This window comes from Camelus ferus, chromosome 13, assembly GCF_009834535.1.
Source record: "Camelus ferus isolate YT-003-E chromosome 13, BCGSAC_Cfer_1.0, whole genome shotgun sequence".
NCBI lineage: Eukaryota > Metazoa > Chordata > Mammalia > Artiodactyla > Camelidae > Camelus > Camelus ferus.
This window is the reverse complement of record NC_045708.1, coordinates 14,865,118-14,878,273: the sequence shown is the minus strand read 5'-3', so window position 1 is coordinate 14,878,273 and position 13,156 is coordinate 14,865,118. Positions and strand designations below refer to the sequence as shown.

Genomic DNA, 13,156 nt, shown 5'->3' with positions numbered 1-13,156 from the left:
TAGTCTGTTTTAATATGGATTACTCTGGCTGCCATCTTGAGAATAAACTGGTGGTGGGGCAAAGGCAGACAGAAGGAGTTGATGATGGCTTGGACCAAGCAAGGGTTAGCCAAAGAAGTGATAAGTAGTGTTTGGATTTTTCAGAGTAGAGCTGATAAAATTTGCAGATGGGATATGGAGAGAAAGAGAGGAGTCAAGGATTACTCCTGAGCAGCTGAAAGAAGGGAATTGCTGCGACTTGAGTTGTGAAGGCTGGTGGGAGGAGAAGGTTTGGGAGAGGGCTTAGAAGTTTGCCTTGGGGCATGTTAAATTTGATAGGTAAGGTATAGTTCAGGTGAGACGTCAAGGCTGGATAAAAACTGCAAAGGGAGTGAGAGAGACAAAGACCAAGGGCTGACCCCTGGGACATTCAAACATTAAGAGATCAGGGAGACAGGAGCAGCTAGTGAGGGATGCTGAGGGGGATGTGAGTTGAGAAGCACCCTAGAGCCAAGTGAATAAAGTGGTGGTAATAACCTGTACCAGAAAGCTGTTATAGAAACATAAAGGAAAAATTGTAATAATAATAAAAAAAAAAAACCACCATTAGCTCTAACATTGAGCACAATTAGCTTTCTATTGTGAATGTGGTTCAGTAATGTTAACTGTGTGTGTGGTATGAATTTTGTGTATATATATGTAATTTCGTATTCTATTTCCCTTATGTAGTTGCCACCCATTTTCACTGTTTCAAAATTAATTTTGCTGCATCAAAGTGCATATTTTATTTCTTTTTTAAACCTGCTTTCTTACAATTCCCAGAAATGGAATTATCAGGACAAAGGACCTAAAACCAAGTATTTTTATACTCATACATTTTGGAAAGAGGCACATCTGTTTTAAATCACTGTAGACAAATAATGTCACTCCTAAGCAATGCCTTATATCTTCTGTGTCCTTCATATTTATAATAACTTGATCTTGAATAGAAGCTATTAATTCATGAAATTATGCTTTGCATCAGAGATTTGATGACTTAAAACAATCTTTCCATCTTGTTTTAATTTTTTTTAAAACTAATGTCTTATTCCTGATCAGGAAGAAAAATTAGAAGGAGACAATCGATACTTTTGCGAAAACTGTCAAAGCAAACAGAACGCAACAAGGAAGATCCGACTCCTTAGCCTTCCTTGCACGTTGAACTTACAGTTAATGCGTTTTGTCTTTGACAGGTAAATGTGTGCAATTGTAGTGTTCATCGCTCATTGTGACTAATACGTACAGATTTTACCATAGACAGTTAAGAGCAAAATGCTTATAATTTGAAACTCAGGATTTGGTGATGAAAATTATAGATGGAGCCTATCATTTTGAAATGCCAGTATTTCATGACTTATCACAATATTCTTAAAGCCAGTCATATATAATTAAGAATTAAAAAAGTAGAGAATCTTTATTTTTTATTCTGAGAAATTAGTAAAAACTGCAAAGGCCAAGTAAACATTTGGGTAGGAACAAAATTACTTTGACATTCTGTATTATTAAATAAGAACTCCAGTAAATTTTCTACTCACTCTAATAGCCTCTATTTCCATGAGAATGTATCTTTTATTTTATAATTCAAACCAGGTAGTGTTTTTACATGTGCATTTCTTCTGTAAAACAGGAACATCTGTGGTTTCTTTTGTACTAAAATTAAAACTTCTGGAAATGTGCTGTTTGGAATTAGCACTTTAAATTCATACCTTTTAGCCTGTTGATTATTTATTGCCTAATTCTAAGACAGGATTATGTTTTGAGCAAGATTGCTAGATGAAATTACCTAGCTTCTACTGAGTTTATTAAAATAGCTGATAGAGCTTATATATTGTTTTATGATTGTTTTAAATATAAATATAATTAGCTTTCTTCTTGGTTAGGCAAACTGGACATAAGAAAAAGCTGAATACCTACATTGGCTTCTCAGAAATTTTGGATATGGAGCCTTATGTGGAACACAAAGGTACTGCTTTTTACTGAGTGGTGATAATTATAAATGTTCAGAGGCTGTGACTTGTGATCTACTTGTGTTAAGTACAGAATGGCAGTTACTACTAAATTTTATTTGGTAATCTCAGGGAGCAAAGTCATTTTAGGTGAGCTGAGATGTTACTTTCATTTTCTATGAGTAAGTACACAACAAAAATTAGATGGTTCATCAATATCTATATAATAGTATAAAAGAATAAAAATTGAAAAAAGATTTTGCTGTTCCTGAACTCACTCGTGTTACCTTAGCCTCAGTACCATATCTGAAATTCCTCATAAAATTAAGGGTCTTCAAGCTGCCTCCATTCACATTCTTTAAAAAACATTTCATCAAAAACATTAGGTGGCCTAGTTCCAGTATTTGTGCCGTAATTCGTTGGATCTCTGACCACTGATAAGTTGTGCGAGACTATGACACAGTCTCAATAATAATTTGCTACTCTTCTTTTCGTAGTTTCACCTCACCAAATGGGAAGATTCTTGTTAGAGAAAAGAAACATCTTGCCCTTTGTTTCGCCTGCGCTTACTGGGAGGACCATTTTACTTCTCTCTTAACATTGATTTTAAAGTTGGTTAAATTTTTAATATTGAAGTTAAACTCTGTCTCCATAAAAGAGGTTCTGGTGGCGGCTTTTAAATGGAAACAGGCCATAAAGGCATAAAACCTTTAAAAGAAATGATTGGGGAGGTTGGGGGAAATGATGTGGTAAATATTTAAATCTTAAAAAGTATGATGCTTTAACCAGACCTGTGGTTTAACATTCGCACCTCTGGAAGAAGGAAGCTGCTCTACACATTGCTACCGGGCTTTGCTACTGCTGTATTTGGCTGAATGCGTAAACTTAGATGTAGGTCACTTTATATAGTAGTTTGCTTCCTGACTCCTTTGTTAGGTAATTATTTGGAATTAGAGAAGCCCACTAGCTTAGTGGTTTCTCAGGGGTCAAAAACACAGGAGATGTAAAGTTATTTTCCTTGACTCCAGTTTATGATTTTGAATACTTCTTGTTATTAAATTTATTATATATTTGTCCAGTTTATACTGTACAGAAAAACTTTGACCTTAATAGGTGAAGAAACCTGTAGAAATATTTCAATATGTTGTCTTACTAAGTTTAATTTTTAAATGGAGAAATAAAAGTTTTTATTTTAGAATTGTTAACTATGACTTGTAAAATTAATCCAGTAGTTTATAGTTATAGACCTGTCTTTCCAAGGCTGTTGTAATGTTTGCTATACAAATGTATTACCTTGTATAAGTGGAATACTAGACATAAATTAGCTTGTTAAAATTGCACAGGATTCATTCTAGATGATTAGGAAAAATCAGAAAGCATAAAGAAGAGTTGTAAATAAAAACCATTTGTAATTCTATCAGCAAGATAACCAGTATTTATATTTTCCTATGTTCTAACTCATACGTGCTGCATACACACATGCACACAAAGTGGAAAAGAATGATATAAAAGGTGATCTGTTTTTAAAAGGAGAATTCATTTGTTTCTTTAAATAGTTAACCTGCAGATATGCATAGATATGTAAGCTGAGGGGTCCCCATTCCTTGAATGTTTCGTAGCTGACTCTTAACTCAACTCTTGCTGTATTTCTTGGGGATTTTAATATCCCTGTAGTCCACTTTAAGAGTGCATAAAATTCATAGAATTTTAGAAGAAACCAATTACATTTTAATGTAGTTGTCAAAATACTAAGACAAATTTGTAATACCGTAATCAGGTGGACACCAAAGAACAGATTTCAGTGGCTAATCAAAACCACCGTAACTCTTAAGTTGATGAGTAGAATGAATTGATAAGTATAAAATCAGATAATCTGCATTAGTGGTAATGTGGTAATGAAAATTGTGATGTCTGTTGTTAATAAAGTTACAGTCACCGCTAATACTTCTGTGGTTTATTGTCTTCATGAATAATTTAGGGAATGCTATTAACTACTGCTGTTGTAAGCTGTCTTTACCAGACCTCATAAGAACTCTCCAGTGATTTTTTGTCTCCCTATTCCCCTTTTGAGGGTCATATGCTACCTTGTCCTCCCACAGTTTAAATGTCATACATCTTATTCCATCATATCTTTCCTCCTCTTTTTTTAATTTAAACATTAAAATGTTCATAAAAGTTCAAAATACAGAAATGTATGGACAATTATCACAAAGTAAACGTCTTCGTGAGTACCACACGGGTCAAGGAGGAAAACATTCCTAATACTCCAAAGCCTCCTGTGGGCTCCTCCCAGTTACGGCTTCCTGCTCTCAAAATATAGCCAGTAACCTGACTTTTATGGCAACCACTTCCTTTTGAATTTTTTTCCTTTAACATTTTACTTTATGAGCTTGAACCATTAAACATTATAGTTTACCTTTTGCCTCCTGGGATATTGCCAGGTGAAGCACAGCCTGTGATTAAATCTTAATCTGCGCCCTCCCCTCCACCGCCCCGTCTTGGCCATTGAACACTGGAGGAAAACACCATAGGTGTGCCTGTCTTCTCAATCTTTTTATTTTGGAGAATTTCAAATTTAGGTGAAAAAATCTAATCTGTCAATTTTTATCTTTTGACTGGATTTTTTTATCTATTTATACTTAATGTAATTACGAATATTTCCTCTAATTCAAATTTGCGTCACTCTTTGTAGTTCCCTATCCCTTGCATATATTTTCAGGCTTCTCATTTCTCTAAACATAGAAACCCTAGGTTTATAACTTGGGGTCATGATGGACATTGTTGGAATATTATGCAGGTTTATTTTTGCTGGCTCTTTTACTGTTGCCACATCATCTGTACCTGTTATATCTGACATGCTGGTTATTGCACGTGGGAAATTTTTAATGGGGACTCACTTAGGGCTGGGATGAAGCCACCTTCTCCAGAGATACCTAGGTTTCTTTCTGCCAAATACCTGGGGTCATTACTGGTTAGGTATCATCCCAGACCAAGTCCAATGCTGCAGGTTCCCTTGCTCAGATATTTGGTTTTCTCCTCACCTCAAGAGTCAAAGTATAAGGCAGATAATTTTTCTCCTATTTCTGGTGTAGGGCAGGTTCATTTCTCCTATTTCAAACTGAAGAGCCCTAGTTTCATGATGTGAGTTCACGTCTAGACTTCTCACCTTTTGTGGATCTTAGCTTTTATCTAAGGTCCCACAAACCTCTTAACTGTGAAAAAAACAAAGTTCAAGTTGATCAAGTTTCACCCAGGACTCTCAGGAGGAAATTGTTTTCAATGTCCTCACCTCCCTAGCTTGCTGTCTTCACATAGTATTTGGCTTCTGAGAATTCTTCTTTTCTTGCCAACTGACCAGTGCATTTTAAAATATTTTAAAGTATTTTTATCTTACCCGGTATTTTAAATTATTTTCAGCTGGAGCGGGTTAGCTGGGCTTTGGTCCAGGTATTAATCTGCATTACTGTATCCCCTACTGAGCTAAAAAGAAAAATGCAGGACTTTGTCCTTTCAGTCAACTTCTGTGTCCTCCGTGCCTAAAACAGTGTCCAGTGTGTTTATATGTTGAATGAGTGATTTGCTATACCTTGTGACTCACTTCTTGTGGTTCACTGTATTATGGTACTTGTGTATGCTCACTATAAATTTTTAGAAGAATATTTAATGATGTGGAAAGATGTTACTGATAAATTTGTTAGAAAAAACTGCAGGTTTCAATGTTAATAGTGGTTGTATTTGTGTTGTGGGATTCCTAATGAATTTGTTTTCCAATTTTTACTAAGACTACAGTAGAAATGATTAACACAGATAATTTCTCCCTATAATTGGTTTAAGTTTACAATCCTTTAAAGGGTTCTTTTTCAAACTTTAAAATATTTTATATTAAAATATAGATGTTCATTCTTTTGCTGGTGTTTTGATGTTTGGATAAAGCTATCTCTTCTTGCATGAACCATTTGCATAGTACGTAGGCTGTGATGTGTAGGTTTTGTTTATTTAAAATGGAATAGGATCGTAAAATATTTAAAAAGAAATCTGAGTGCAGAACCAGTCTAGATTTTTGTTTCTTCCCATGTTGTTTCTAATTGTCTTGTATACACCTATTTTGAGAGCAATTTTCCTTAATGACTTAACTCAAATTTTTAAAAAGCATTTGTTCTTTTTTCTAGGAATTATAGTCTTTTAGCTTTGCACTCATATCTCACTAGGTTGTGCAGTTAATTTTTGTAACAAGTTGGAGAATATGAACAACTGATTCTTGGTAACTATATGGTCTGCCAGTTTATGCAGGAGGGTAAAATACACTACAGAGTGGCTTCATAACCCTAAGTGCCCAGAATGCCATAGCTTCCCATCTATGTATTTTGCAGAGGGACTAGATAGCTAATACAGTGAACTGCTTAAGACAATGTCTACTACATTACTTTGTAATTTTTGAAATCTTAGGTCACATGTTTTGAATTCTGTCAGATGCATAAAGAATTTTAATCATTTCAATTCAGGCTCAGGGTATAAGAAGAAATAATGTTATCCAAAATTTCTTTCATTTTCTCCCTTTCTACTTCTCCAGGTGGGTCCTATGTGTATGAACTCAGTGCAGTCCTCATACACAGAGGAGTGAGCGCTTACTCTGGTCACTACATTGCCCATGTGAAGGATCCACAGTCTGGTGAATGGTATAAGTTTAATGACGAAGACATAGAAAAGATGGAGGGGAAGAAATTACAACTAGGGATTGAGGAAGATCTAGGTAAAACCTTTAAGTTGTGAGTGCCCTTTTAAAATATAATTTTTTTTTTACAGAAACATTTGTGATAAATTAGAGCCCAAGATTGTTACGGACTATGCACTTCTTAAACACACATAAGATCTTTGAACATCTTTCATAGCAATGCTCATTTTTTAAAAATGATTTTTCTTCAGACATGGTTTCTGTGTCATGTTTTCAGTACAATTTGAAAAAGTTTTACTTTTAAAAAATGCACACCATTTTTATTAGTCAATTATACCTCAGTAAAGCTGGAAAAGAAAAAATGGAAAGTGTGCTGGGCTTGCCTCCTGAGTGGTACTCAACTCTGTCTTCACATTAGAAGTATTATCTATTTTTAAATCACATTTTAAACATATAGCAATCTTGCTCTCACTTTACCTAAGTAATACTCAAACTCTTAACATTTGCTTTTATATCTTATTTTGATATTCTACCTAGGAACAAAATTGACATGTAGCTTTAAATTGTGAGTAATTAAAATTTAGTCTTATTTGACTGTTCTTTACTGAGGTTTATTTGATCCATCTTATTTTTAGTCAGAGAATTGTAGGATTAAAAGCGTTGTTAAGGCTCTCCTGTCTATCTTCTCCGTATAGGTAGTCCTAAATTGTAAAACATTTGAAGAGAAAGACCCCACATATACTGAGGATCCCATTCTAATGTTTTAATGCCTCTCATTGTAATATGCAACTTACATTGCAGCTTTTAGTTCATAAAATCCCATTAGTGATTAATTGCTGTGAATATGAACATTTATGAATTATTTTATATTCCATCTTATAGAAATTAATGAACATCTTAAGTCTTAATACTTCTCATTTAGAAATGACCAACCTCCCTTTGCTTGTGCATGCTCCAGAGATTTTTAATTCCCAATGCCTGTGGTCTTCAAACTTACTGCTCCTGTATTCTCTATAGGAATATTGAACAACTTTGTATTTTATTGCACATTTTAAAATCCAACATTTTCATTATAAACTTAAGTAGCTCCAAATAATGTAAGTTCTGACAAATTATAATTATTGAAACTTAAACCACAACCTTACTAAGTGTATCCAAAATGAAATCACATAATAGAGATTTTATACACACATCATCCTTTTCAAAGGTATGAGAACTGGTCTTTTTTTATGGAAGGATGTTTTTAATACTTCCCCTTTGTCCTGTACTAATGTTTCCACTGAAGCTACAGAATTTTGTTCTAATGGAATATATTAAGTATTCTGTAATCAAAGCTCCAAGTGGTTAAAAAGTTCTTCTGAATTGAGCACTGTTCTTTTTCTTTTTCTCAAATAAATATTACTGCATAATTGATCAAACCAATATAAATGTGTTAGAAATTAAGCACAGCAAAATTGTACTGTAAATATATCTTTTGATGAGGTGGATAAAATTTTGTCAGTGGGTAGGAGGTTATATCCTTTTGTAAAGCAGGAGACAGATGACTGTGAAAGGAATGGTAGAAACCGTCAGTGGAACCTCAACTATGAGACAGAACAATTTTAGAAAAGTACATAGTGGATTGAGCATCTGGTAATTGATTCCCTGAGAACTATCCATGACCTCACACTCCTTGGAAGGTTATCCTGGGATATTCAAACTCAGTATGAAAACCAACTTCATGTGATGTACTTGCCATGTAAAACACTTAATAATGTTTTCCAGTTGCTACTGAATTCACTGAATTAGTGGCTAATCTTAGCATTTCATTTCATTTCTTTTTTAGTAACATGCTGTTTTATTTCTTCGGGCAAATCTGAATTAATTTTTGTAATTTAAGACCAGCATTAAAATAAATTCGTAGGTTTCTGCTGTTGTTGTTCAGGTTTATCTTTGTGAAAAGTAGTACTTTTCAGCTTTTAAAAATGGAAAATGGCAACCAAGCGGTCAATAAGTTGTTTAAATATCCAAACGTTAAATGAGTTTACTAAATTTGTATTACCTTTTAGAGTATCTGGGTTTGTATTTTAGGAGTTGTTTTCTGTGACCTTCCTTGTTCCCCTCCCCTGCAAAAGAATGAACAAACTATAGACATTCTAATTGAGTCATTTTTTTGGTTTTTCCATCTCAGCAGAACCTTCTAAGTCCCAGACACGTAAACCCAAGTGTGGCAAAGGAACTCACTGCTCTCGAAATGCGTATATGTTGGTTTATAGATTACAAACTCAAGAAAAACCCAACACGACTATTCAGGTACCAGGTAAGCAATTTTCCAGGATTAGGTAAGGCAAATATTTTGGAGAACCATTCTCAAAGGTCAATGACAAGAACAGATTGCTTTTATTTATAATGGTAGGTTGGTTGCGTATGGTGACTGGTGAAAGTGTACATAATCATAAATTTGCTTTAATGAAGTAAGTTTTTAAAACAAAGAGCTTTTAACAGAACCATTCCACTGACCTCCCTAAGGAAAAGTAAAAGCAATTTTAAAAAATCCTATGGATAGTCAAGAGATGTATTTTAAAAAGTTTTTGTTAATTTAAGTATAGTCACCTTACAGTGTGTCAGTTTCTGGTGTATAACATAACGTTTTCAGTCATTCATATACATACATATATTCGTTTTCATATTCTTTTTCAATATAGATTAGAGCCGTTTGGTTTTATTTTGTTCAATTTGCAAAGCACTTGTGGATTTTAGCCAATTAGTTATAAATTTTCTAGATTTAACATAAAGAAGAAAGAGCTGCTACTTGCCTAAAGGCAGTCTTAATTTGACTGGGGTTCTGGGCCGCTTGATAGTCCCAGTTGGCCGATGATGTCACGGAGAACCAGGTGGGGACATTCCAGATAATGACTTCAGATTTACTTCTGCCTGCGTCTGGAGGTCTCTCATAGAAAGGGAGATCCCAGTAGGAAGCTGCCACCAAAATCTTAGCCAGTGTTTGATGTAATTTAGAGATCAGCATGGTTATGTGTCTTTGAAAACAGTGTAAATTTTTTTTGTCTTAATGTTCTGAATAGCCTTTCTTCAGGAGCTGGTAGATCGGGATAATTCCAAGTTTGAGGAGTGGTGTATTGAAATGGCCGAGATGCGTAAGCAGAGTGTGGATAAAGGAAAAGCAAAGCATGAAGAAGTTAAGGAGCTGTACCAAAGGTTACCTGCTGGAGCTGGTCTGTAAGATATTCTGGGACAGCACTGTTGCCATTAAGTGCCTTGTTTCTTTTATGATGACAAATGTATTTGAACAAACTTTTCCCCTGCCTTTCCTTATAACCCATTAATGCCAGCTTATGCAGTATAAAATTACTATGTAAACTAGCAGTAACTTCATGTGTAGCATTTCATATAATTTTCATTATCATGTACCTTTAAGAATGGGAAGCTCTCAATAAATTAGAAGGTTTAGGTCAGCACTCTGCATATATGACTCTTGTAGGTATTTCTAATTTCTGAGACATTAACTTGTTAAAGAAAAATCTGATTGAGTTACTATGGAAGCTACTTGCCTAGTCTTATTTCCTTACACACTTTATACCCTAACAGTATTAATTGCCAGGCATTCTCTTATATGAGTACAACTTTTTTATGACACTATTAGGTTATTTTGAAACTTAATATCCAGTATTATATTAAGAATAGGAAAGCTTTATGCTGACTCCTAATTATTATCCCACATAGTCCAGCTCATTACTGTATATGTTTATTCAAGTTTATCCAATGCCTCAAAAAGGAAACTCCAACTTTTTAAGGCTTGAATGCCATTTGTAATAATATGTTTTATGTCATTTCATAGGCGTGAGTGCCCCATACCCAGCCCCTACTTTAAAAAGAGAGGCAACTTTACTGATTTTAGAAAATAAATACTCAAGCATAATTGTTCTTGTGGTTTTGTCTTTTTGATATCTCAGTTTTCCAATACTGGTATAACAAAAGATGAATATAAGTTGCTGAATCTGTAAGAATATCTCCAAACTACGTCTTAGTTTGAGTCTGACCTTTCTTTGTAACCTGTTAATCTCACTCTTGTTTCAAGGGTTGGGATTATCCTAAAGAATTAGACTGACCTTAATTTTATTGGAAATGATTTGGAAAAGAATATGTGATTCATATCTCTAAATTTATTCAAAGGAGTTGGGGCCTAGAAATCTATTTTCTGAACTTTATTCATAATTTCCTGTATTCACTGGACAAGAGAAGGGGACTTACTGGATCTAAACCAAAATGCTGTTTTGAATTACTCTTTAAAAGTACGTGGTCTGAAAATGTTATGTGTCAAGTTGACACTTGTGCTCCTCTTGCCTGTTTTGTCTATAAGAACCTGTGCTTATTTTCTTAGAATATGTATATATATTATCAGTACTTCTACCAATTATGAGCTTTATGATTTTCCCCAAGTATCTTCCCCAAGTAGAAAATCCATGTCCTAAAATGTTGTCAAATTGCAAAGCTAATGACCATGGTTCTGTGCTGCCAATTGAAGTCTTTTGGTGAAGTATTTTCTAAATTTTACCTCTGTTTGTGATCCTATCAAAAGAAGGGTCATTTATCCTAAAATATAAACCTTTCTGGGAACCTGAACTCTTTGGCCCTTTTTATTTAAATTGAAATAAATCATCTCTAAATAATCCTTAATTATTTCTAGGTAAGTTGTTTCAAATATTTTTGATGCTGTGATCTTTCTAGACTTTAAAACTTTGCAAAAGAAAATTCCTGTTCAAAATCTAGCCATTTAAAGTGTTTGTGTATATATAACTTTGAGCCATAATGTACATTTTCCTTTGGCAAATATTTTAACAATTTCCAGGTTCATGAAGTACTAAGATTTTATACAGTTTGTTATGTCTACCTTGATAATTAAAGTTCTCCTTCTTGTTTATTAGTTGACTATCCGTACCTTTGGAAGGTGATGCTTAGTAGTTTACCGAATCACAAAGAATAGAGAACATCTTTGAGAACCTGCCAAGAGTCTGTCTTTGGTACAGAAACATCCATAGTGTAAAAACCTCCCACAAGCGGAATCTCCCTTAACTACTGAGGCTTGTGCTCGACCTGGAATGTTAGGGAAGCTCTTGGCAGAAATGAATACAACTGTTTATACTGAAAATGGAAAGAAATACCTCTGTGACTGTAGTCACTCTTCTTCCATGGATCCGCCAGCATACTGAAACCAGCCCCCAGGATCTGGAGAACTGGTGGAGTTACTAAGTATGGAATTAATCATATTAGAGGCCCTCTTCCTGCTGCTTTTTACTAGAAAATCATACATGATTTTTCTTATTCTTATATCTTACATTGAATTCACATTAAACTACTCAAAACCAAAACAATAAACTTCACTTGGAAGTTTTCTGCAGGAACTTCTGTAGGGAATTGGAAAATGTCTTGAACCAACTGCCTTTGGGTCACATTGTTGCTGTGTGAGTCAGGGTTATCCTCACCCTGGGCTTAAAATTCCATCATACACCCCTTGGCAGGGCGTGCTTTGTACATTTTTATTATTTTAATTTAAATTTTAATTAATTTATTTATTTTGGGGTACATTTTTAGTTTTCCTAGATTCCTTTCCTGGTAAGGGTCAGGATTCTGATGGCTGTCCTTTCAGTTAGCTGTAGCAGGTGTCCTCTACCACCACCCCCTCCCCCAAGCTGCTAATGAAAGGAGAACCGTGGGGAATTATTCTTCAGTGTCGCCCTGTGTCATGATCCTGTTGGTGCTTCATTGATATCCTTGAGATTGCTTTAAAGTTCTAACCTATGTGACTATGCTTGGGGAAATAGTAGATGTGCTGTAATAAGGCTTTTATTTTGCTTCTTGGATAGGGATCGTTTATCTTTGCCTTCTTAAGATACTCCCGTGCACTCTGTCTGTCAGATTAAACTCTATGAATGGCAGTAAAATTAGGAAGTAATTTTTAATTTAACCATATCGTTTTATATTGTTAAATGCCACAACCGTGTTACCTATACTGTATCCGTAAGGTCTCCACTTATATATATTGTGTGAATGTACAATTAACTTTTCTATCTCTTTTCTTCCAAAAAGCTCAAAATGCTTCACATTATCTTATCTTTTACATTCAACAACATCCATGTGAGGTAGGTAGAAGGCAGGTATTATTACCTTCATTTTACAAATAAAAGACCTGAAGCATAGAGAGGTCAAGTGACTTGCTCCAGTTCAGTTTCTTGGTGGCAGAACTTGTTTTAAGACCTTGGCCTCAACCTGTATTCCTGAGCTCTTCCCCTGCAGCTGCATCAGAGCTGAGCAATCAGCCGGGAGGCTTTCAGCTTATAATTTACAGTTTTAGCCCAAGTAAGGGACTAAACAATTCTGAATTCTGTTTTGGTGAAAATTGAAATGTTTTACACTAAACTTAAAAAACGAAAGTTAGCTTTCTAGACTTGTAACTCTCAGGGAAGTGTAAAATTGGTCAAAATGGACTTTGAGTTGAATTGTCTTTCCCTCATCTCATCAGAAA

At 34.7% G+C, this 13,156-nt stretch overlaps 1 protein-coding gene across 5 annotated transcripts in view; it reads left to right on the top strand.

Moving 5' to 3' along the window:
- Positions 1–13,156, top strand: part of USP48 (ubiquitin specific peptidase 48) — a 73,734-nt gene that overhangs the window by 30,137 nt on the left and 30,441 nt on the right. For 3 of the 5 annotated variants that reach the window (XM_032495382.1, XM_032495380.1, XM_032495384.1), the window contains 5 exons: positions 1,078–1,211; positions 1,899–1,981; positions 6,535–6,714; positions 8,807–8,935; positions 9,699–9,848. In XM_032495382.1, the coding sequence (XP_032351273.1) occupies positions 1,078–1,211; positions 1,899–1,981; positions 6,535–6,714; positions 8,807–8,935; positions 9,699–9,848 (676 nt within the window). The remainder of the gene's footprint in view (positions 1–1,077; positions 1,212–1,898; positions 1,982–6,534; positions 6,715–8,806; positions 8,936–9,698; positions 9,849–13,156) is intronic. The other 2 variants (XM_032495383.1, XM_032495381.1) reach the window with 1 other exon arrangement.